The following is a 25,283-nucleotide window of genomic DNA, read 5'->3' on the forward strand; positions in this document are numbered from 1 at the left end:
GGTATCATTGTAAAATTGTCCTTAGTGGGTGTAGGGAGGTGTTCATGTGTGGGGATCGCCGGCCGGCGCGGACCCGGTGGGCCGAAGGGCCTCTTTCCGCGCTGTATCCCAAAGCTAAACTAAAGTAGTAAGGAAGGTATACGGTATGCTTGCTTGCGTTGAGTATGAGAGTCAGAAACTCGTGATGCAGCTTTGCTGGACGCCCAGTTATGGTGGCTCCATTGCAGGAAGGATCTGGAGGCTATGGAGAGGGTGCAGAAGAGGTTTCCCAGAATCATCAGTCTGAAGAAGGGTCTCAACCCGAAACGTCACCCATTCCCTCTCTCCTAGATGCTGCCTGACCTGCTGAGCCACTCCAGCATTTTGTGATACCTACGATTTGTACCAGCATCTGCAGTTATTTTCCCCACACAGGTTTCCCAGAATGATAGGTGGACACAAAATGCTGGAGTAACTCAGCGGGTCGGGCAGCATCTCTGGAGACAAGGAATGGGTGGCGTTTCGGGTGGAGACCCTTTTTCAGGCTGATGTCAAGGGGAGGGGTCGGGACCAAGATAGAATGTAGTCGGAGACAGGAAGACTAATGGGAGAACAGGGAAGGGGGAGGGGAAGCAGGGACTAGACTATCTGAAGTTAGAGAAGTCAATGTTCATACCGCTGGGGTGTAAACTGCCCAAGCGAAATATGAGGTGCTGTTCCTCCAATTTGCGCTGGGCCTCACTCGGACAATTTCCAAATTTCCCAGAATGATAGCTGGATTAGCGGATGTTTACCTACAGGGAGAAGGTGGGCAGAGAAGGTGGATTTTTTTTCTCTCTCGAACCCTGGAGGTTGCAGAGAGATCTGGTCGGTAGACATATATTTAAAATGAAAGACATAGGCAGGGTAGACGGTCAGATCTTTCCTGCTGGGGTGGAAAACACAAATGCTGGAGGGTGTAGATTTAAGGTGAGAGAGGTAAAGTGTAAAGGAGATGTGCGGGACAAGTTTCTGTCTCACGGAGGGTAGTAAGTGCCTGGAATGCACTGCCACGCCTGAGTCAGTGCACTCAGGCAGATAGGATTGGGGCATTTTGGAGACTTTTTCTGTCCGTCGTGACTTTGTGGAAAAGACTGGAAATGCCACTGTTTTACTTCATAAGTTATAGGAGAAGAATTAGGCCATTCGGCCCATCGAGTCTACTCTGCCATTCAATTATGGCTGATCTATCTTCCCCCTCCCCCGACATCAGTCTGACAAAGGGTCCCGACCCGAAACGTCACCCATTCCTTCTCCCGAGATGCTGCCTGACCCGCTGAGTCACTCCGGCATTTTGCGCCTACCTTCTGTGATCCCGCACGGTGTTCACCGCCTCCTATTGAGGGCGTGCAGCGTAGGTTTACTGGGTAAATTCCCTGAATGGCGGGACTGTCGTATGTTGAAAGACTGGAGCGACTAGGCTTGTATACACTGGAATTTAGAAGAATGCGAGGGGATCTTATCGAAACATATAAGATTACTAAGGGGTTGGACACGTTAGAGGCAGGAAACATGTTCCCAATGTTGGTGGAGTCCAGAACCAGGGGCCACACAGTTTAAGAATATGGGGGTCGGCCATTTAGAACGGAGATGAGGAAAAACCTTTTCAGTCAGAGAGTTGTGAATCTGTGGAATTCTCTGTCTCAGAAGGCAGTGGAGGCCAATGCTCTGAATGCATTCAAGAGAGAGCTAGATAGAGCTCTTAAGGATAGCGGAGTCAGGGGGTATGGGGAGAGGGCAGGAACGGGGTACTGATTGAGAATGATCAGCCAACGGGCGGCACGGTGGCGCAGCGGTAGAGTTGCTGCCTTGCAGCGAATGCAGCGCCGGAGACTCAGGTTCGATCCTGACTACGGGCGCCGTCTGTACGGAGTTTGTACGTTCTCCCCGTGACCTGCGTGGGTTTTCTCTTTGGTTTCCTCCCACACTCCAAAGATGTACAGGTATGTAGGTTAATTGGCTGGGCAAATGTAAAAATTGTCCCTAGTAGGTATAGGATAGTGTTAATGTGCGGGGATGGCTGGGCGGCGCGGACCCGGTGGGCCGAAGGACCTGTTTCCGCGCTGTATCTCTAAATTTAAAAAAAAATCACATTGAATGGAGGCGCTGGCTCGAAGGGTCGAATGGCCTTCTCCTGCGTCTGTTGCCTATTGTCTATTCTCCTGTCCCCGTGCTGGTGCAGGGAGAACCACAGCGAGATTGAGCGGCGCCGGCGGAACAAGATGACGGCCTACATCACGGAGCTGTCGGACATGGTGCCGACCTGCAGCGCCCTGGCCCGCAAGCCCGACAAGCTGACCATCCTGCGCATGGCCGTGTCCCACATGAAGTCGCTGCGGGGAACGGGCAACACCTCGATCGAAGGCTCTTACAAGCCCTCCTTCCTCACGGACCAGGTGAGTGGCTCCTGTCATCGAGTGGGTTGTGCGCAAGTCAAGTGGCACTCCTCCATTCAATTCACTCATATCCACACTACTGGCGCTTAAAACTCCTGAGTCCTTCATGCAACCAGAGATACTCCACAGTTTTTATAAGAAAATAACTGCAGATGCTGGTATTTTTTTTTCTTCTTTTCACTAGTCTGTCCCCTGTGATGGAGATGGTGAGGTCCAGAAACAGGAGGGAGATGTCGGAGATAGTCCAGGTATATTTAAGGGCAGGATGGAAATTGGAAGTGAAGTGTATGAAGTCAGTGAGTTCTGCATGGGTACAAGAGGTAAACATAGAAAATAGGTGCAGGAGTAGGCCATTCGGCCCTTCGAGCCTGCACCGCCATTCAATATGATCATGGCTGATCATCCAACTCAGTAACTCGAACCTGCCTTCTCTCCATACCCCCTGATCCCTTTAGCCACAAGGGCCACATCTAACTCCCTCTTAAATGTAGCCAATGAACTGGCCTCAACTACCTTCTGTGGCAGAGAATTCCACAGACTCACCACTCTCTGTGTGAAGAAAAACATTCTCATCTCGGTCCTAAAAGACTTCCCCCTTATCCTTAAACTGTGACCCCTTGTTCTGGATGGTGAGGTCCAGAAACGGGAGGGAGATGTCGGAGATAGTCCAGGTATATTTAAGGGCAGGATGGAAATTGGAAGTGAAGTGTATGAAGTCAGTGAGTTCTGCATGGGTACAAGAGGTAGCACCAATGCAGTCGTTTTTTAAATTTTTATTTTTTTAATTACCAGCCTCCATAGTTTTTAGTTCAGTTTATAGGAACGTATAAAATTATAAAAGGAATGGACAGGCTAGATACAGGAAAAATGTTCCCAATGTTGAGGGAGTCCAGAACCAGGGGCCACACACACAGTCTAAGAATAAAGGGGGGGCCGTTTAAAACTGAGGTGAGAAAAAACTTTTTCACCCAGAGAGTTGCGGATTTGTGGAATTCTCTGAGGGCCAAATAGCCTCCTACCGCACCTGTTTTCTACGTTTGGTTCAGTTTGGTTCAGTTCAGATAAGTTCAGTTCAGTTCAATTCAATTTAGAAATACAGCGCATCAACAGGCCCTTCAGCCCACTGAGTCCGCGCTGATTTTAGATTTAGATTTTTTTTTAGATTTAGAGATACAGCGCGGAAGCAGGCCCTTCGGCCCACTGAGTCCGCACCGCCCAGTGTTCCCCGCACATTAACACTATCCTACACACACTAGGGACAATTAACCTACATACCCGCACGTCTTTGGAGTGTGGGAGGAAACCGAAGATCTCGGAGAAAACCCACGCAGGTCACGGGGAGAACGTACAAACTCCGTACAGACGGCGCCCGTGGTCAGGATCGAACCTGAGTCTCCGGCGCTGCATTCGCTGTAAGGCATCAACTGTACCGTCGCGCCACCGTGCCGCTCTGGAGTTTGTACACTGCGGATTGTAATCATTAGATTTAGATATACAGCGCGGAAACAGGCCCTTCGGCCCACCGAGTCCGCGCCGCCCAGCGATCCCCGCACATTAACACTATCCAACACACACTAGGGCAATTTTTACATTTTATCCAGTGAATTAACTTACATACCTGTACGTCTTTGTACAATCATTGATTGTAGTCTCTCCGCCAACTGGTGAGCACGCAACAGTAAACTAAATTAAACTGAAGATAGGCACAAAATGCTGGAGTATCTTAGCGGGTCAGTCAGCATCTCTGGAGAAAAGGAATAGGTGATGTTTTGGGCCTTGACTCGAAAACGTCACCTACTCATTTTCTCCAGAGACGCTGCCTGAATGGATCGGCTGAGTTGCTCCAGCACTCTGTGTCTATCTTTGGTGTAAACCAGTATCTGCAGTTCCTTCCTGGTCTAAGCTGAAGGTGATTCTCTTTGATCGTCGGCCCCCCACAGGAGCTGAAGCACCTGATCCTGGAGGCGGCGGACGGTTTCCTCTTCGTGGTGGCGTGCGAGACGGGCAAGATCATCTACGTGTCGGACTCGGTCACGCCGGTCCTCAACCAGCCGCAGTCGGAGTGGTTCGGGAGCACCCTGTACAGCCAGGTCCACCCGGACGACGTGGAGAAGCTACGGGAGCAACTCTCCACCAACGAGAACGCCATGACAGGTAACGGAGGTCGGTCAGACCCGCCGGCCCATCGCCCCCGATCTCCCTTCCCCCCCCAAGGGGCCACACAGTTTAAGAATAAGGGGTCGGCCATTTAGAACGGAGATGAGGAAAAACTTTTCAGTCAGAGAGTTGTGAATCTGTGGAATTCTCTGCCTCAGAAGGCAGTGGAGGCCAATTCTCTGAATGCATTCAAGAGAGAGCTGGACAGAGCTCTTAAGGATAGCGGAGTCAGGGGGTATGGGGAGAAGGCAGGAACGGGATACTGATTGAGAATGATCAGCCAAGATCACATTGAATGGCGGTGCTGGCTCGAAGGGCCGAATGGCCTCCTCCTGCACCTATTGTCTATTGTAATTTGCGCTGGGCCTCACTCTGACAGTGCAGGAGGCAATGTGAATGTTGGATAGGATCGATACGGTGCGTGAACGAGTTGAATACATTTTTTGTCTTGTTGGAAACGGCAGGTCGCATTTTGGATCTGAAGACTGGGACAGTGAAGAAGGAAGGTCAGCAGACATCCATGAGAATGTGCATGGGCTCACGTCGGTCCTTCATATGCAGAGTGAGGTAATTAACCCATAGAGTCACACAGCATGGAAACAGGGTCCTTCAGCTCAACTTGCCCATGCCCACCAACATAGGCTTGTATTCACTGGAATTTACAAGGATGAGAGGGGATCTTATAGAAACATACAAAATTATAAAACGACTGGACAAGCTAGATGCAGGAAAAATGTTCCCAATGTTGGGCGAGTCCAGAACCAGAGGCCACACAGTCTTAGAATAAGGGGGAGGCCATTTAAAACTGAGGCGAGAAGGAACTTTTTCACCCAGAGAGTTGTGAATTTGTGGCATTCTCTGCCACAGAGGGCAGTGGCAGCCAAATCACTGGATGGATTTAAGAGAGAGTCAGATAGAGCTCTAGGGGCTAGCGGAATCAAGGGATATGGGGAGAAGGCAGGCACGGGTTACTGATTGTGGACGATCAGCCATGATCACAATGAATGGCGGTGCTGGCTCGAAGGGCCGAATGGCCTCCTCCTGCGTCTATTTTCTATGTATTCACAAAAATGCTGGAGTAACTCAGCAGGTCAGGCAGCATCTCGGGAGAGAAGGAATGGGTGACGTTTCGGGTCGAGACCCTTCTTCAGACTCTTCTATTTTCTATGTTTCATTTACCATCTAGTTCATACGTCCTAGGAGCAGAATTTGTCCATTCGGCCCATCAAGTCTACTCCATCATTCAATCATTGATGATCTATCTCTGGAGCCAAGGTGAATGGGAAAGGAGCGTGGGAACTGGCCCCTCCATAAGTGGGGGAAAAAGTGCCTTTTTCCACTACTATTCCCTTAGTTTTCGGGAATCTTATAGACCAGTACTTCATTATGGCGATTTAGTGGAGTTGATCAGTCTGAAGAAGGGTCTTGACCCAAAACGTCACCCATTCCTTCTCTCCTGAGATGCTGCCTGACCTGCTGAGTTACTCCAGCATTTTGTGTCTACCTTTAATGCGATTGATTTGTGACTGATATTCTCCTGCTGTTTTTTAAAAAAAAGTTTATTTAAAAAGAAATCTAATTTGTGTTTTTATCACTTTTATCATTATAAATAAATTCAAGGCACAGAGGTAGAGTTCCCGTCCTACAGCGCTAGAGACCCGGGTGAGATCCTGACTGCGGGTGCTGTCTGTGCGGAGTTTGTACGTTCTTCCCGTGACCGCGTGGGTTTTACCCGGGTGCTCTGGTTTCCTCCCGCACTACAAAGACGTGCGGGTTTTGGTAAAATTGTAAATTGATTGCCCCTAGAGGATAGGATGTACTAATGCACGGGGTGGTCGCTGGTCGGCGTGGGCTTGGTGGGCTGAAGGGCCTGTTTCCGCTCTGTATCTCTAAGGTCTAAAGTCTTATTCTTTCAGATGCGGGAATGCCCCTGTGGATCCAGTGTCCTTGAACAGACTCAGCTTTCTGAGGAACCGTTACAGGTAATAAACTCATCCCTAATACTGTCTTATCAACGCTATCCCCCCCCCCCCCCCCCCCTCTCCCTGCTCCTTCAAAAGTGCTCTATCCATCTTGTGCTGTTATTAAGGGGTTGGACGCATTAGAGGCAGGAAACATGTTCCCAATGTTGGGGGAGTCCAGAACAAGGGGCCACACAGTTTAAGAATAAGGGGTCGGCCATTTAGAACTGAGATGAGGAAAAACTTTTTCACTCAGAGAGTTGTGAATCTGTGGAATTCTCTGCCTCTGAAGGCAGTGGAGGCCAATTCTCTGAATGCATTCAAGAGAGAGCTAGATAGAGCTCTTAAGGATAGTGGAGTCAGGGGTTATGGGGAGAAGGCAGGAACGGGGTACTGATTGAGAATGATCAGCCATGATCGCATTGAATGGCGGTGCTGGCTCGAAGGGCCGAATGGCCTCCTCCTGCACCTATTGTCTATTGTCTGCCCCTTTACAAAAACTGATCCCAGGAATGAGTGGGTTAACGAGAACGATCCCAGGAATGAGTGGTATTTATTCACAAAATGCTGGAGTAACTCAGCAGGTCAGGCAGCATCTCAGGAGAGAAGGAATGGGTGACGTTTCGGGTCGAGACCCTCCTTCAGACTGATGTCAGGGGAGGGGGCGGGAAAAAGATGGAATGTAGCAGGAGACAGGAAGACTAGTGGGAGAACTGGGAAGGGGGAGGGGATGGAGAGGGAAAGCAGGGACTATCTGAAGTTAGGGAAGTCAATGTTCATACCGCTGGGGTGTAAACTACCCGAGCAAAATCAGGAGTAGAATTCAGACTGAAATGTCAACTATCCATGTTCTGCAGGGATGCTGCCTGACCCGCTGAGTTACTCCAGCACTTTATGTCCCTTCTGTTTAATATCATGGATAGCCTTAAAAGACTTCAGCATTGGCATTTATGCAAGAGCCCAGATCTCGAGCCATTGCCACAAGGATGTGGGATGCAGTCCGGAAAAGGACTGGCTAAGATCGATTGGGAGAATGGATTCACAGCTGGCCGCACAACAGAGAAAGTGAGAGGAGTAGAATTGGGCCATTCGGCCCATCAAGTCTGCTCCACCATTCAATCATGGCTGATCGATCTCTCCCTCCTAACCCCATTCTCCTGCCTTCTCCCCATAACCCCTGACACCCGCACTAATCAAAAATCTATCTATCTCTGCCTTAAAAATATCCACTGACTTGGCCTCCACAGCTTTCTGTGGCAAAGAATTTCATAGATTCACCACCCTCTGACTGAAGAAATTCCTCCTCATCTCCTTCCTAAAGGAAGGTCTTTACTTCTGAGGCTGTGCTCTCTTGTCCTAGACTCTCCCACCAGTGGAAACATCCTCTCCACATCCACTCTATCCAGGCCGCTCACTATTCTGTACGTTTCAATGAGGTCCCCCCCTCATCCTTCTAAACTCAGCGAGGTCCCACCTCGAGTCTATCTTGGAGGCCGTTTGTGCAACGCGCCCTGTTTATCTTTGTTTGCAGAAATGGGCTGGGACCTGTGAAGGAAGGAGAGCCTCAGTTTGTGGTGGTGCACTGCACCGGCTACATCAAAGCCTGGCCACCCGCAGGTAAGTGTGTGCGTGCGTGCGTGTGTCTGTATGTATGTGTGTGCGTGCGTGTCTCTGTCTGTTTGTATGTGTGTGTGTGTGTCTGTGTATGTGCGTGCGTGTGTCTGAATCTGTCTCTGTCTATGTGTGTGCGTGCGTGCGTCTGTGTAGGTGCGTGCATGGGTCTGAATCTGTGTCTATGCTTTCAAGAGAGAGCTAGATAGAGCTCTTAAAGATAGCGGAGTCAGGGGGTATGGGGAGAGGGCAGGAACGGGGTACTGATTGTGGATGATCACGGTGAATGGCGGTGCTGGCTCGAAGGGCCGAATGGCCTACTCCTGCACCTTTAGTCTGTTGTCTATTGAATTAAGGAGGGAAGGTTTTAACATTCAAGAAGGAGATGCATTAAGGAGTGTTCTTGGTTTATATAAAGGGGTCTCAGCGGAAGAGTGTCTGTCTCTTGTTGAGTAAAGGACAACATCATCCCTGAGTTTACACAACATGCTGGAGTAACTTAGCGGGTCAGGCAGCATCTCGAGAGAGAGAGAGAGAGAGGGAATGGGTGACGTTTCGAGTCGAGACCCTTCTTCAGACTGATGTCAGGGGAGGGGGCGGGACAGAGAAAGGATGTAGTCGGAGACAGGAAGACTAGTGGGAGAACTGGGAAGGGGGGGGGGGCGATAGAGAGGGAAAGCAGGGACTATCTGAAGTTAGAGTAGTCAATGTTCATACCGCTGGGGTGTGAGCTGCCCAAGCTAAATATGAGGTGCTGTTCCACCAATTTGCGCTGGGCCTCACTCTGACAATGGAGGAGGCCCAGGACAGAGAGGTCAGATTGGGAGTGGGAGGGGGAGTCGAAGTGTTGATCCACCGGGAGATCAGGTAGGTTAAGACGGACTGAGCGGAGGTGTTCAGCGGAACGATCGCCGAGCCTGCGCTTGGTGTCGCCGGTGTAGAGATGTTGACACCTGGAACAGCGGACACAGTAGATCAACCCTGGGTTCCCCTTTTAAAGCTAGTGGGGTTGGTGCAGGGCGACAAATGGGAATGGACTTCTTCATTGGAAGCATGAACAAGGTGGTGGTGTTGTCGTTGTTGTCCAGGTGTGACGTTACCTGATGATGAACCGGACGGGGGTCAGGGAAACAAGTTCTGCTTGGTGGCTATTGGCCGTTTGCAGGTAAGGTCCCACCTCCTTTGACCAAACTTTAGCGATACAGCGCGGGAACGGGCCCATCAGTCCACGCCGACCAGTCCGTACACTAGTACGATCCTACACACGAGGGATAATCATGGTAGGCACGGTAGCGCAGCGGTAGAGTTGCTGCTTTACAGCGAATGCAGCGCCGGAGATTCAGGTTCGATCCTGACTACGGGTGCTGCACTGTAAGGAGTTTGTACGTTCTCCCCGTGACCTGCGTGGGTTTTCTCCGAGATCTTCGGTTTCCTCCCACACTCCAAAGACATACAGGTATGTAGGTTAATTGGCTGGGTAAATGTAAAAATTGTCCCTAGTGGGTGTAGGATAGTGTTAATGTACGGGGATCGCTGGGCGGCACGGACTTGGAGGGCCGAAAAGGCCTGTTTCCGGCTGTATATATATGATATGATGATATGGTATAATCATGATCATCATAATCATAAAATGCTGGAGTAACTCAGCAGGTCAGGCAGCATCTCAGGAGAGAAGGAATGGGTGACGCTTCGGGTCGAGACCCTTCTTCAGACAAGAAGGGTCTCGACCCGTTCCTTCTCTCCCGAGATGCTGCCTGACCTGCTGAGTTACTCCAGCGTTTTGTGAATAAATACCTTCGAATTGTACCAGCATCTGCAGTTATTTTCTTACATCATCATAATCATAATCATTGACTTCTCCAACTTTAGAGAGTTCCTCTGTCCCTCTCTTCCCCTCCCCCTTACCAGTTATCCCTCTATCTTCCTGTCTCCACCTATATCCTTCCTTTGTCCCGCCCCCCTGACATCAGTCTGAAGAAGGGTCTCGACCCGAAACGTCACCCATTCCTTCTATCCTGAGATGCTGCCTGACCCGCTGAGTTACTCCAGCATTTTGTGAAATAAATACCTTCGTTTTGTACCAACATCTGCAGTTATTTTCTTACATAATCATAATCATACTTTATTAGCCAGGTATGTTTTGCAACATACGAGGAATTTCATTTGCCGTACAGTCATAACAATAAAAAGCAACAGGACACACAAAATACATTTTAACATGAACATCCTCCACATTCCTCACTGTGATGGAAGGCGGAAAAAAGTTCAATCTCCTCCCTTCTTTGTCCTCTAGCGGTCGGGGGCCTCGAACCTTCCGTTGACGGGACGATCTTGACTCCCATAGCCGGCAATCTGGCTTTACTTATCGGGGCGATCCAGCTCCTGCATCGGGGGGGAATCTCAGCTTCCCCGCGCCGGGCGATCAGAACCCGGGTCGGGGCTTATCATATCATATCATATATATACAGCCGGAAACAGGCCTTTTCGGCCCTCCAAGTCCGTGCCGCCCAGTGATCCCCGTACATTAACACTATCCTACACCCACTAGGGACAATTTTTTACATCTACCCAGCCAATTAACCTACATACCTGTACGTCTTTGGAGTGTGGGAGGAAACCGAAGATCTCGGAGAAAACCCACGCAGGTCACGGGGAGAACGTACAAACTCCTTACAGTGCAGCACCCGTAGTCAGGATCGAACCTGAGTCTCCGGCGCTGCATTCGCTTGTCGAACTTCGCGCGGCTTTGGAGCTTCCCGACCTCGGTCTCAACCTGAGACTGCGAGCTCCTTGTTGTAAAAGTCCGCTTTTATAATTTCCAATTTTTACCAAAGTTAGATATTGAACTTTGGAAGGCACGGTGGCGCAGCGGTAGAGTTGCGGCCCCTCAGCGCCAGAGACCCGGGTTCGATCCTGATCACGGTTGCTGTCTGGATGGAGTTTGCATGTTCTCCCTGTGACCATGTGGGATTTCCCCAGATGCTCTGGTTTCCTCCCACACTCCAAAGACGTGCAGGTTTGCTGGTTAATTGGCTTCTGTAATTTGTGTGTAGGATAACGCTAGTGTGAATGGGGGATCGATGGGCTCGGTGGGACGGGTCTCCGTGCTATATCTTAGTTTAGTTTAGAGATACAGCGCGGAAACAGGCCCCTTCTGACCACCAAGTCCGTGTCGATCAGCGATCCCCGCACACTTACACATTCTGGGGAGAATTTACAATTATGTTAATTAACCAACAAACCCGTACGCCTTTGGAGCGCGGGGGGGAAACCGAAGCACCCAGTGAAAACACACGCAGGTCATAGGGAGAGCGTGCAAACTCTGTACAGATGTTATCCGTGGTCGGAGGTAGACACAGAATGCTGGAGTAACTCAGCGGGACAGGTAGCATCTCGGGAGAGAGGGAATGGGTGGCGTTTCGAGTCGATACCCTTCTCGAACCCGTGTCTCTGGGGCTCTAAGGCAGCCATCGCGCGGCGCCTGGTGGACGGGTCAGTTTGGTTTGTTAGTGGGAGGACGGGCCAGTTTTGTCGAACCTTTTAACCCTTTCCCTGCCCCGCTCGCAGGTCACCAGCTCACCGAGTTGCGTGGACATGAAAGGCATCAGCCTCCCCACCGAGTTCCTCTCCCGGCACAACACCAGCGGCGTCTTCACCTTTGTCGATCACCGGTGCGTGGGCACCGTGGGCTTCCAACCCCAGGTAGGCACCTGTTGGTATCGGTGTTGGGTCGCGATGGTCTCGTGCACTGAGAAACGGCAAGAACCTTTGTGGGCGCGTCGACCCAAGTCCTTGAGTAACTCCGGCAGCATCCGGAGACCTGACCTTTGTTTTCTGGGTGGTGTCTCCATTCCCGCTGCGGCCTACCATCGGCCAAACACCTGGAGCTGGCGGTCTCCACCTGGGACCACCTGGGCCTCTGGTTCGCAGAGCCCGCGGACCGGACTCACCATCTGCGGAGCTGGCTGCCTTCGGAGGCTGCGGTGGCGCTGCGAGAGCGGCTGCGACTCGCCTTCGGAGGCTTCGGCCTCGGGCCTTGTGGATATCGGAAGCCCGCAGGCCCTGCCCTGGGTGGGGGCCGACATCGGGAGCTCTGGCAGCGGCAGCGTCTTCGGCCCGCTGCGGACCTTTCACCGTCCGGCGCGGCCTGGAATAGGCCGCGGGTTTTTCTCTGCCCGGCGGGGGCTTCAATGTCGGGAGCCCCGACCGCCCCGACGTGGCAACTTCAACAGCCTGACCACGGGAGAAGACGGCAGGGGAAGAGAAAAGACATTCTGGCCTTCCATCACAGTGAGGAGGTGACTGGAGGAGACTCACTGTGATGGATGTTTTTTGTTTTGTTTTGTGTTGGTTTGTGATTGTGTGTTTTATCGCTTATTTTTATTGCTCTTATTGTTGGACTGTGGGCAACGGAATATCGTCCAAAAGACTTGTTTTTTTTGGATGACAGTAAAGGTTATTCTGATTCTGATCTCCAAAGAAAAAGGATGGGTCCCAACCCGAAATGGCACCCATCACTGTTTCATCCGTGATCCAGTGGGTTGTGAGCAAAGATACTAGAGGAACAAGATAGACCACTCGACCCTAAAAACCGTAGTACGTCACGGCGCCATTTTAGTAGGCAGAAACTTGCAGAAACATTTAAAAAGGAAAATAACAAAAATCTGGGAATTGATAAATGAGATATATTCTGCATTTTAATGGTATCATCACACATACTGTTCCCCCAAAACATTGATTACACTGAGAGAGGCAGAGCGAATGGTGGGTTTTGCTTACTAAAATGGCAGACGTTACGCTCCTTTGCGTACTACACTTCAGTATAGGCGATTTCAACGGAGTGGTTCATCTTGCTCCTCTAGTATCTGTGGTTGTGAGGAAGTCAAGTGGCACTCTTCCATTCAATTCATTCATATCCACACTTGTAGTGCTTAAAACTCCTGAGTCCTTAATGCAACCAGAGATACTCCATAGTTTTTAGTAGGAAAATAACTGTAGATGCTGGTTCAAATTGAAGGTAGACACAAAATGCTGGAGTAACTCAGCGGGTCAGGCAGCACCTCGGGAGAGAAGGAATGGGTGACGTTTTGGGTCGAGACCCTTCTTCAGACTCATCATCTGTCCGAAGATGGGTCTCGACCCGAAATGTCACCCATTCCTTCTCTCCTGTGATGCTGCCTGACCCGCTGAGTTACTCCAGCATTTTGTGTCTACCTCCATAGTTTTTTAGTTCAGTTTGGTTCAGTTTATAGAAACGTATTAAATAAATAGATGCAGAAAAAACGTTCCCAATGTTGGGGGAGTCCAGAACCAGGGGCCACAGTCTTAGAATAAAGGGGAGGCCATTTAAAACTGAGGTGAGAAAAATCTTTTTCACCCGGAGAGTTGTGAATTTGTGGAATTCTCTGCCACAGAAGGCAATGGATGAATTTAAAAGAGAGTTAGATAGAGCATTGGGATCAAGGGATATGGGGAGAAGGCAGGCACAGGTTGTGGATGATTAGCCATGATCACAATGAATGGCGGTGCTGGCTTGAAAGGCCAAATGGCCTCCTCCTGCACCTATATTCTATTTTCTATTTCATTGTTCTATTTGGGACATATGACTCTTAATGCTTTTTTTCCCATAGATGTTGCCCGACCCGCTGAGTTACTCCAGCACTTTGTGTCTATCTTTGGTGTAAATCAGCATCTGCAGTTCCTTGTTTCTAAATCAGACTATACATGGGTACAATCAAGCCCTACACAAGTAGTGTAGGACGGGCGGCGCGGTGGTGCAGCGATAGAGTTGCTGCCTCACAACGCCAGAGACCCGGGTTCGATCCCGACAATGGGTGCTGCCTGTACGGAGTTTGTATGTTCTCATGACCATGTGGGTTTTCTCCGGGTGCTCCGGTTTCCTCCTACACTCCAAAGACGTACAGGTTAGAGGGTGAATTGACTTTGGTAAAAATTATAAATGGTCCCCTATTGTGTAGGATAGTGCGAGTGTAGAAACATAGAAAATAGGTGCAGGAGGAGGCCATTTGGCCCTTCGAGCCAGCACTGCCATTATGATCGTAGCTGATCATCCACCGTCAGTAACCCGTGCCTGCCTTCTCCCCATATCCCTTGATTCCTCTAGCCTCGAGAGCTCTATCTAACTCCCTTTTAAATTCATCCAGTGAATCGGCCTCCACTGCCCTCTGCGGCAGAGAATTCCACAGATTCACAACTCTGGGTGAAAAAGTTTTTTTTCTCACCTCAGTTTTAAATGGCCTCCCCTTTATTCTTAGACTGTGTGGTCTCTGGTTCTGGAACGGGGATCGTTGGTCGGCGTAGACGCAGCATCTGTGTGATTTGACTCTGCATCTGTGTGATTTTTCCCTCCTGGGAGCTTCGACTTCTTCCCCACTCCCCAAAGGCAGACGGGGTCGGGTGGGTTAACAGGCCACTGCTGTGAGTTGCACCGTGGTGGGTGCCTGGGTGGTAGAATCTGAGATGGATGTAATGGAATGTGAGCCGTATAAAAGGGACGGTCGATGGTCAGCACGGACTCGATGGGCCGAAGGGCCCGATTCGGTTTCTGATCTCTGTTCTCGTCAGTCAAAAAAGTCCAGCTTTTTGTTTCGCCAACGTGCCTAAAAGTCGACGTTTTTCCTTTGTTAGGAGTTGCTGGGGAAAGATATTGTGGAATTTGCTCATCCCGAAGATAAAGGACTCTTGCGTGACAGCTTTCAGCAGGTAATGGTCCACCTTGCTTAATCCTAATGATTAAAAGGCTTTGTTCTTACACTCTGTACGGGGAGGCACGGTGGCGCAGCGGTAGAGTTGCTGCCTCACAGCGCCAGAGATCCGGGTTTGATGCTGATCACGGGTGCTGTCTGTATGGAGATTGTACATTCTCCCTGTGGCTTATGTGGGTTATCTCCGGTTTCTTCCCACACTCCCACACTCCAAAGACGCACAGATTTGTAGGCTTCAATTAAATTGTCCCTTGTGTATGCAGGCTCGTTTCGCTCAACACCTTCGCTCAGTCCGCCTTAACCAACCTGATCTCCCGGTGGCTGAGCACTTCAACTCCCCCTCCCACTCCCAGTCTGACCTTTCTGTCATGGGCCTCCTCCAGTGCTATAGTGAGGCCCACCGGAAATTGGAGGAACAGCACCTCATATTTCGCTTGGGCAGCTTGCAGCCCAGCGGTATGAATGTTGACTTCTCCAACTTTAGATAGTTCCTCTGTCCCCCTCTTCCCCGCCCCTTCCCAGTTCTCACTCTATCTTCCTGTCTCCACCTATATCCTTCCTTTGTCCCGACCCCTGACATCAGTCTGAAGAAGGGTCTCGACCCGAAACGTCACCCATTCCTTCTCTCCCGAGATGCTGCCTGACCTGCTGAGTTACTCCAGCATTTTGTGAATAAATACCTTCGATTTGCACCAGCATTTGCAGTTATTTTCTTACACTACCTAGTGTGCGTAGGGTAGTTAGTGTGCGGGGATCGCTGGTCGGCGCGGACTCGGTGACTGTTTCCGTGCTGAAGAGCCTGTTTCCTCGCTGTATCTTTAAACTAACGCCTCTGGCAAGGTCCGCGGTTTAATGTGCCTGGACATGCCTGACCAATGCTGCTGCTGGTTCAATCAGTATTTGTTCAGAACGAAATGCTGGAGTAACTCAGCGGGTCAGGCAGCATCTCTGGAGAGAAGGAATGGGTCGAGACTCTTCTTCAGTCTGAAGAAGGGTCTTGACCCATTCCTTCTCTCCCGAGATGCTGCCTGACCCGCTGAGTGACTCCAGAATTGTTTGTCTAACTCTTTGTTCACGCTGCTCCACCGCCGGGCACTGACGCCTCTCCCTTGCTCTCCGGCAAACTGCAGGTGGTCACCCTGAAGGGGCAGGTGTTGTCCGTCATGTTCCGCTTCCAGACCAAGAGCCGAGAGTGGGCGGTGATCAGGACGAGCTGCTTCACCTTCCAGAACCCCTACTCCGACGACATCGAGTACATCGTCTGCACCAACACAAACGTCAAGTACGTATTAAGCCCCCGTAAACCCGGAGGGAACTTTGCCGGCGCCCTTCGTGTGGCGACTCTTTGCATACCTTGGGTTCGCAAAACAAAGAATTTCAATGTGCCTTATCACACATGCCAATGAGGTATTCATTTGTTCATTCGTTCATTCATTCATTCATTCATTCACTCACTCATTCTTTCATTCATTCACTCATTCATTCATCCTTCATTCATTCATTCACTCATTCATTTATTCACTCATGCTTTCATACTATCATATGTTGAAAGACTGGAGCGACTAGGCTTGTATACACTGGAATTTAGAAGGATGAGATATCTTATCGAAACGTATAAGATTATTAAGGGGTTGGACAAGTTAGAGGCAGGAAACATGTTCCCAATGTTGGGGGAGTCCAGAACCAGGGGCCACACAGTTTAAGAATAAGGGGTCGGCCATTTAGAACTGAGATGAGGAAAAACTTTTTCAGTCAGAGAGTTGTGAATCTGTGGAATTCTCTGCCTCAGAAGGCAGTGGAGGCCAATTCTCTAAATGCATTCAAGAGAGAGCTAGATAGAGCTCTTAAGGATAGCGGAGTCAGGGGGTATGGGGAGAAGGCAGGAACGGGGTACTGATTGAGAATGATCAGCCATGATCACATTGAATGGCGGTGCTGGCTCGAAGGGCCGAATGGCTTCCTCCTGCACCTATTGTCTATTGTCTTTCATTCACTGACCATTCATTCACTCCTACTTTCATTCATTCACTCATTCATTCATTCATTCATTCATTCATTCATTCATTCATTCATTCATTCATTCATTCACTCACTCATTCATTCATTCATTCATTCATTCACTCATTCATTCATTCATTCATTCATTCACTCTTTCATTCATTGTCTGTACCTCCGCCTGTCCTTGATGGAACTGGCTTAGTTAAACGCACGATCTGATCTGATCTTGACGTAAGCATACACCAAATGCAGCAATCTGTATCATTCCCTTTGCTCTACCGATCGTACTCGGGTTTAAAAGCCACAAACATTTTGGAGTAACTCAGCGGGTCAGAGTAACTCTCAGCGGGATGGAGTGACTCTTTGAAGAAGGGATTTCCTTACCCTGATGGTTAGCTGGTCTAGAAGGTCAAGGCACAAGGGATCCAAAGCAGGCTGGCTAATTGAACTCTAAAAGACCTTGATGACATTTGAGGAGCACGGTGGTTCAGTGGTAGAGCTGCTTCCTCACGGCGCCAGAGACCCGGGATCGATCCTGACCTCGGGTGCTGTCTGTACAGAGTTTGTACCTTCTCCCTGTGACCGCGTGGGTTTCCCAGGTGCTCTGGCTTTCCCCCCACACTCCAAAGACGTATAGGTTAATTGGCGTCGGTAAAATTGTAAATGGTCCCTAGTGTGGAGGATAGTGCTGGTGTGCGGGGTGAGCGCTGGACGGCAAGAACTCAGTGGGCCGAAGGGCTTGTTTCTGCACTGAATCTCTAAAGTCTACGTCACAAATAAGGGACAAGGTGACGTCACCGCCCCGCGCCCCACGTGACCTCACCCAGCCAGCGGCCATGTGCTCCCGCTCAACCAATGGCGGCCGCCCGGGCTGGGAGGCAGGTTGCTATGCAACCTCCACTAGGTGGCGCCCGGGCCTCTGGACCTACACTGTCCAGGCCTACAGTGTTCGGGCCTACACTGTCCGCGCCTTCGCTGTCCGGGCCTACACTGTCCGGTCCTACACTGTCCGGGCCCACACTGTCCGGGCATACAGCGTCCGGGCCTCAACGCCCCCCGGGCCTAATACGGGTCAAGGGTGGTCCCGTACGGGACAAACCAATTTAGCTCAAAATACGGGATGTCCCGGCTAATACGGGACAGTTGGCGGCCCTAGTCACTGGTCACAGACATCAATCTTTAAACACTGGCCTCTCCCTGCTACTGTCAAGCCAATTTAGGATTCATCTGTTTGAAGTAGGATTCCGACCAGAAACGTCACCTATTCCTTTTCTCCGGAGATGCTGCCTGACCCGCTGAGTTACTCCAGCTTTTTGTGTCTAATCTTTGTCATCGATTACCTTGCGGCTTAATCTTTTTTCCTAGTATTAGATTAATGCGTGTGCGTGATGTTCGACTTTCTCCACAGGCATTTGCAGCAGACGCCCGCTCTCACTGCACCAGAGGAGCTGACTTACGATCACCCGCAGGTAACGTGAAGAATGGCGGAAATCCAGACTGGCAAAGTCCCGACCACCGGCGGCACGGTGGCGCAGCCGGTAGAGTCGCTGCCTCCCAGCGCCAGGGGCCCGGGTTCAACCCTGACCTGGGACGCCGTCTGTACGGAGTTTGCACGTTATCCCCTGAGACCACGTGGGTTTCCCCGGGTGCTCCGGCTTCCCCTCACACTCCAGAGGTTTGTAGGTTAATTGGGTTCGGTAAACATCGAGAAATTGTCCTTAGTGTGCGTAGGATAGTGTTAGTGTACGGGGTGATCGCTGGTTGGCGTGGACTCGGTGGGCCGAAGGGCCTGTTCTTCTAGTAAACCCTGTGTCCCTAAAGGTTTACTAGGCCCGGAAAAGAGGCAGGTCCCTGTGCGGCCGTCGACTACCCGCTGTTTGGACCTGCGATCGGCCATCTTGGCCAGGCAGGTTCTGTAGGAAAATAACTGCAGATGCTGGTACAAATCGACGGTATCACAAAATGCTGGAGTAACTCAGCGGGTCAGGCAGCATCTCTGGAGAGAAGGAGTGGGTGACGTTTCGGGTCTAGACCCTTCTAGACAATAGGTGCAGGAGTAGGCCATTCGGCCCTTCGAGCCAGCACCGCCATTCAATGTGATCGTGGCTGATCAATCTCAATCAGTACCCCGTTCCTGCCCTCTCCCCATACCCCCTGACTCCGCTATCCTTAAGAGCTCTATCTAGCTCCCTCTTGAATGCTTTCAGAGAATTGGCCTCCACTGCCTTTTGAGGCAGAGAATTCCGCAGATTCGCAACTCTGACTGAAAAAGTTTTTCCTCATCTCCGTTCTAAATGGCCGACCCCTTATTCTTAAACTGTGTGGCCCCTTGTTCTGGACTCCCCCAACATTGGGAACATGTTTCCTGCCTCTAACGTGCCCTACCCCTTAATAATCTTATACGTTTCGATAAGATCCCCTCTCATCATTCTAAATCCCCCGGTGTATACAAGCCTAGTCGCTCCAGTCTTTAAGTCTGAACTCCTCTCCCGGTGACGATGTGCGTGTTGTTTTACTCTCCCTGCTGCTTCACGTTTTAGGCCAGCGTTCAGGCCCCGGCCTCGGAACACACGAAGCCCATCAGCAAGACGGAGCCGCACTACAGCCGGGAGGCTGACGCTCGCTACGCCGACATCTACCCCGGCATCGCCACCGGCAAGTAAACCCCGCCTCGTCCGTGCCACTTCCGGTCAAGAACGTCTTACTGTCAGTATGTGTAGGCAAGAACTAGCAGACGCTGGTTTAAATCGAAGGTGGACACAAAATGCTGGAGTAACTCAGCGGGTCAGGCAGCATCTCTGGAGAGACGGTATTTAATCACAAAATGCTGGAGTAACTCAGCGGGTCAGGCAGCATCTCTGGAGAGACGGTATTTATTCACAAAATGCTGGAGTAACTCAGCAGGTCAGGCAGCATCTCGGGAGAGAAGGAATGGGTGACGTTTCGGGTCGAGACCCTTCTTCAGACTGATGTCAGGGGGGCGGGACAAAGGAAGGATATAGGTGGAGACAGGAAGATAGAGGGAGATCTGGGAAGGGGGAGGGGACGGGAGGGACAGAGGAACTATCTAAAGTTGGAGAAGTCAATGTTCATACCGCTGGGCTGCAAGCTGCCCAGGTGAAATATACGGTGCTGTTCCTCCAATTTCCGGTGGGCCTCACTATGGCACTGGAGGAGGCCCATGACAGAAAGGTCAGACTGGGAATGGGAGGGGGAGTTGAAGTGCTCAGCCACCGGGAGATCAGTTTGGTTAATGCGGACCGAGCGCAGGTGTTCAGCGAAGCGATCGCTGTAGAGAAGGGTCTGAAGGAGCCTAGGAACATCACCTTTTCCTTTCCACCAGAGATGCTGCCTGACCCGTTGAGTTACTCCAGCTTTTGGTGTCTATCTTCAGCGCGGACTCAGTGGGCCGAAGGGCCTGTTTCCGCGCCGAATCTCTGAACTAAACTAAACCCTCGGGACAATATACAGAAGCCAATTAACCTACAGTTGAACCATCCTACCAACAACTAGAGAGCAGTCCTGAACTACTATCTTACCTCATTGGAGACCTTCGGGCTATCTGTGATCGGGCTTTACTGGACTTTACCTTGCACTAAATGTTAGTCGCGTTATTCCCTTTCTCGTGCACGCGGTCCTTCTTGCCGCACTAACCAAATACACAGTGATCCAGACACAAAATGCTGGAATGACTCAGCGGGTCAGGCAGCATCTCGGGAGAGAAAGAATGGGTGACGTTTCGAGTCGACTAGGTTTACGAGGTTTACTAGGTTAATTCCCGGAATGGCGGGACTGTCATATGTTGAAAGACTGGAGCGACTAGGCTTGTATACACTGGAATTTAGAAGGATGAGAGTATAGGAGCAGGGAGGTTCTGCTGCAGTTGTACAGGGCATTGGTGAGACCGCACCTGGAGTATTGTGTACAGTTTTGGTCTCCTAATCTGAGGAAAGGCATTCTAGCCTTAGAGGGAGTACAGAGAAGGTTCACCAGATTGATCCCTGGGATGGCAGGACTTTCATATGAAGAAAGACTGGATAGACTATGCTTATACTTGCTGGAATTTAGAATACTGAGGGGGGATCTTATAGAAACATATAAAATTCTTAAGGGGTTGGAGAGGCTAGATGCAGGAAGATTGTTCCCGATGTTGGGGAAGTCCAGAACCAGGGGTCACAGCTTAAAGATAAGGGGGAAATCTTTTAGGACTGAGATGAGAAAACATTTCTTCACACAGAGTGGTGAGTCTGGAATTCTCTGCCACAGAAGGTAGTTGAGGCCAGTTCATTGGCTATATTTAAGAGGGAGTTAGATGTGGCCCTTGTGGCTAAAGGGATCAGGGGATATGGAGAGAAGGCAGGTACAGGTTACTGAGCTGGATGATCAGCCATGATCATATTGAATGGCGGTGCAGGCTCGAAGGGCCGAATGGCCTACTCCTGCACCTATTTTCTATGTTTCTATCTTATCGAAACGTATAAGATTATTAAGGGGTTGGACACGTTAGAGGCAGGAAACATGTTCCCAATGTTGTGGGAGTCCAGAACGAGGGGCCACAGTTTAAGAATAAGGGGTCGGCCGTTTAGAACGGACATGAGGTAAAACTTTTTCAGTCAGAGAGTTGTGAATCTGTGGAATTTTCTGCCTCAGAAGGCAGTGGAGGCCAATTCTCTGAATGCATTCAAGAAAGAGCTAGATAGCGCTCTTAAGGATAGCGGAGTCAGGGGGTATGGGGAGAAGGCAGGAACGGGGTACTGATTGAGAATGGTCAGCGATGATCACATTGAATGGTGGTGCTGGCTCGAAGGGCCGAATGGCCTATGCCTGCACCTATTGTCTATTGTTGAGACCCTTCTTCAGACAGATGCTGCCTGCCTCGCTGAGTTACTCCAGCGTTTAGTTTCTACCTTCGATTTAAACCAGCATCGGCAGTTTTTGTTTTCCTAACTATAGTGATGCGTGTACTGTTGTTGTGGGAGACAACGGTGTGAATGTGGTACTTTGTGTTGTGCAGCTGACCAGAACAAGGCAGTTTCGTCGAGCCCGGCTGCTGGGAACCAGCAGATCTACCAGCAAGGGGCCTCCTTCCAGTCGGCACGCCCAGCGCAGAGTTTCAGGTACGTCCACCCTCTTCTGTAGACCTGCTCAGACCGCCGGAGCCCAAGGCCGTCAAATAACCAACGATTCAACCATCCCTTTACCTCCCCCCCCCCCCTCGACTCCATCCAAGGACCCAAACAGTCTTTCCAGGTGAGGCAGAGGTTCCAGATGAGGTCCTCCAACCTCATCTACTGTATCCGCTGTTCCAGGTGTCAACTTCTCTACATCGGCGAGACCAAGCGCAAGCTCGGCGATCGTTTCGCTCAACACCTTCGCTCAGTCCAACCTGATCTCCCGGTGGCTCAGCATTTCAACTCCCCCTCCCACTGCCAGTCTGACTTTTCTGTCCTGGGACTCCTCCATTGTCAGAGTGACGCCCACTGCAAATTGGAGGAACAGCACCTCATATTTCGCTTGGGCAGCTTACACCCCATCAAAGGATATGGGGAAAACGCAGGCACGGGTTACTGATTGTGGACGATCACCTCCTCCTGCACCTATTTTCTATGTTTCTATTACATAGAAACATAGAAAACAGGTGGATGCGGAGGCCATTTGGCCCTTCGAGCCAGCACCGCCATTCATTGTGATCATGGCTGATCATCCACAATCAGTAACCCGTGCCTGCCTTCTCCCCATATCCCTTGATTCCGCTAACCCATAGAGCTCTATCTAACTCTCTTTTAAATCCATCCAGTGATTCGGCCTCCACTGCCCTCTGTGGCAGAGAATTCCACAAATTCACAACTCTTTGGGTGGAAAAGATTTTTCCTCATCTCCGTTCTAAATGGCCTACCCCTTATTCTTAAACTGTGTGGCCCCTGGTTCTGGACTCCCCCAACATTGGGAACATGTTTCCTGCCTCTAACGTGTCCAACCCCTTAATAATCTTATACGTTTCGATAAGAGGTACGGTGAAAAGCTTTCGTTGCCTTTAGTTGACTCTGGGCCTACTCGGCGGGCTTGGTTAATCCCTTTCTTCCACGCGGTTGCTGATGGTCCTCTCCTCTCTCTCCTCTCTCGTGCCGGCAGCACCGGGATGTCTCCGTCGGTCAACGTGGTGCAGCAGCCCGGCTCGGCGGGACAGATCCTGGCCCAAATATCTCGGCAGTCGTCCGGCGCCCAGGTGACCGGGAATGCCTGGAGCGGAAGCCGCCCCCCGTTCCCGGCACAGGTACTCGCACTGCCGCGCGCGGACTTTTGACGTTCAATATCTCTCAGGCGGTCGGTCCGCCTACTTTTTATCTCCCACCCCCCCCACGTCCCCCCTGTTTAGTTTTAGTTCAGAGATGCAGCGCGGAAACTGACCCTTCGGCCCACCGAGTCCGCGCCGACCAGCGATCACAGTGGCACAGCGATAGAGTTGCTGTCTTACAGCAAATGCAGCGCCGGAGACCCGGGTTCGATACCGACTACGGGCGCTGCCTGTACGGAGTTTGTACGTTCTCCCCGTGACCTGCGTGGGTTTTCTCCGAGATCTTCGGTTTCCTCCCACACTCCAAAGACATACAGGTGTGTAGGTTAATTGGCTTGGTGTAAGTGTAAATTGTCCCTGGTGTTTGAAGGATAGTGTTCATGTGCGGGGATCACCCATTCCTTCTCTCCAAAGATGCTGCCTGTCCCTCTTAGTTTCTCCAATATTTTGTGTTTATCTTGAGAGAGGTTGTTGTCTCGACAGCAGCACACGAGGTTCCCGATCTCCTTCCTGTACTCCGTCTGTTTATTTGATGTCCGGCCCACAGCGGTGGTCGGGTTGCCAGCTTCCTCACTCCCAAATACGGGACAAGGTGACCTCACCCACCCAGCCAGCGGCCACGTGCTCCCACTCTACCAATGGTGGCCGCCCGTGCTGGGAGGCGGGTTGCTAAGCAACCTAGGTTAGGCGGTGCCTGGGCTTCCGGGCCTACAGAGTCCAGACCTACAATGGCCCCCGGGCCTACAGTGTCCTGGACTACACTGTCAGGGATTGCAGCGGCCCCCGGGCTAGTGTCCGGGCCTACAGCGTCCGGGCTTACAGCGCCATCCGGGCCTAATACGGGGCAAGGGCGGTCTCGTGCGGGACAAAACAATTTAGCCCAAAATACGGGATGTCCCGGCTGATACGGGACAGTTGGCAACCCTAAGCGGTGATGACGTTTGCAAATGTTTTTTCTTTGTGCTTGTCCAGCAGATGGGGATGCAGGGAGTGAAGACGCAGTCGCCTCCGTTTGGAATGGGCGCGAGCCACAACTTCACGGCCAACGCGGCTTCCTTCAGCCCCCTCGCCGGCCTCGCGTCTACGGCCAGAGGCACCGCGTACCCGCCCCTCGCCAACCGCACCCCTGCTTTCGGTGGGTAGCCATCTTGTCATCACTCCCCCGCGCCTAGTTCAGTTTGGTTTAGAGATACAGCGCGGAAAACAGGCCCTTCGGCCCACCCGAGTCTGCACCGACCCGGCGATCACCCCGCACACTTACGCTATCCTACACACCAGGGCCAATTCACAATTTTTACCGAAGCCAATTAGCCTACAAATCTGTACGTCTTTGGAGTGTGGGCGGAAACCGAAGTTCTCGGAGAAAACCCACGCAGGTCACGGGGAGAACGTGCAAACTCCGTACAGACAGCACCCGTAGTCGGGATCGAACCCGGGTCTCCGGCGCTATAAAGCAGCAACTCTACCGCTGCGCCACCGTGCCGCTCTCTATTGATAATCATTGTTAGTGAATGGGTAATTAAAAAAAAAACATTTTTTAATCTGGGCCCAATTCAATTGAAGTTCTTTTTGGCTTTGAATGTCTCTCTAGAGATCTAAAGATCTGCTCTTTAACATAGAAACATGGAAAATAGGTGCAGGAGTAGGCCATTCGGCCCTTCGAGCCAGCACCCACCATTCAATATGATCATGGCTGATCGTCCAAAATCAGTACCCCGTTCCGGCTTTTTCCCCCATATCCCTTGATTCCATTAGCCCGAAGAGCTAAATCTAACTCTCTCTTGAAAACATCCAGTGAATTGGCCTCCACTGCCTTCTGTGGCAGAGAATTCCACAGATTCACAACTCTCTGGGTGAAAAAGGTTTTCTTCATCTCAGTCCTAAGTGGCCTACCCCTTATTCTTAAACTGTGTGACCCCTGGTTCTGGACTCCCCCAACATGGGGAACATTTTTCCTGCATCTACCCTGTGCAATCCTGTAAGAATTTTATATGTTTCTATAATAGACAATAGACAATAGGTGCAGGAGTAGGCCATTCAGCCCTTCGAGCCAGCACCGCCATTCAATGCGATCATGGCTGATCACTCTCAATCAGTACCCCGTTCCTGCCTTCTCCCCATA

The 25,283-nt window shown here is 50.9% G+C and overlaps 1 protein-coding gene across 2 annotated transcripts in view; it reads left to right on the top strand.

Annotated features, from left to right (window-relative positions):
• The window catches only part of LOC144612271 (aryl hydrocarbon receptor nuclear translocator 2-like), a 48,638-nt gene that overhangs the window by 12,057 nt on the left and 11,298 nt on the right, over nucleotides 1-25,283 (top strand). The window contains exons 5-18 of one of the 2 annotated variants that reach the window (XM_078431831.1): nucleotides 2,201-2,414; nucleotides 4,355-4,568; nucleotides 5,036-5,138; nucleotides 6,488-6,553; nucleotides 8,064-8,149; nucleotides 9,232-9,308; nucleotides 11,711-11,845; nucleotides 14,792-14,866; nucleotides 15,999-16,150; nucleotides 18,275-18,335; nucleotides 19,407-19,521; nucleotides 21,881-21,983; nucleotides 22,999-23,140; nucleotides 24,134-24,296. In XM_078431831.1, the coding sequence (XP_078287957.1) occupies nucleotides 2,201-2,414; nucleotides 4,355-4,568; nucleotides 5,036-5,138; nucleotides 6,488-6,553; nucleotides 8,064-8,149; nucleotides 9,232-9,308; nucleotides 11,711-11,845; nucleotides 14,792-14,866; nucleotides 15,999-16,150; nucleotides 18,275-18,335; nucleotides 19,407-19,521; nucleotides 21,881-21,983; nucleotides 22,999-23,140; nucleotides 24,134-24,296 (1,706 nt within the window). The remainder of the gene's footprint in view (nucleotides 1-2,200; nucleotides 2,415-4,354; nucleotides 4,569-5,035; nucleotides 5,139-6,487; nucleotides 6,554-8,063; nucleotides 8,150-9,231; nucleotides 9,309-11,710; nucleotides 11,846-14,791; nucleotides 14,867-15,998; nucleotides 16,151-18,274; nucleotides 18,336-19,406; nucleotides 19,522-21,880; nucleotides 21,984-22,998; nucleotides 23,141-24,133; nucleotides 24,297-25,283) is intronic. The other variant, XM_078431832.1, reaches the window with a different exon arrangement.

This window comes from Rhinoraja longicauda, chromosome 44 (assembly GCF_053455715.1).
Source record: "Rhinoraja longicauda isolate Sanriku21f chromosome 44, sRhiLon1.1, whole genome shotgun sequence".
Lineage (NCBI taxonomy): Eukaryota > Metazoa > Chordata > Chondrichthyes > Rajiformes > Arhynchobatidae > Rhinoraja > Rhinoraja longicauda.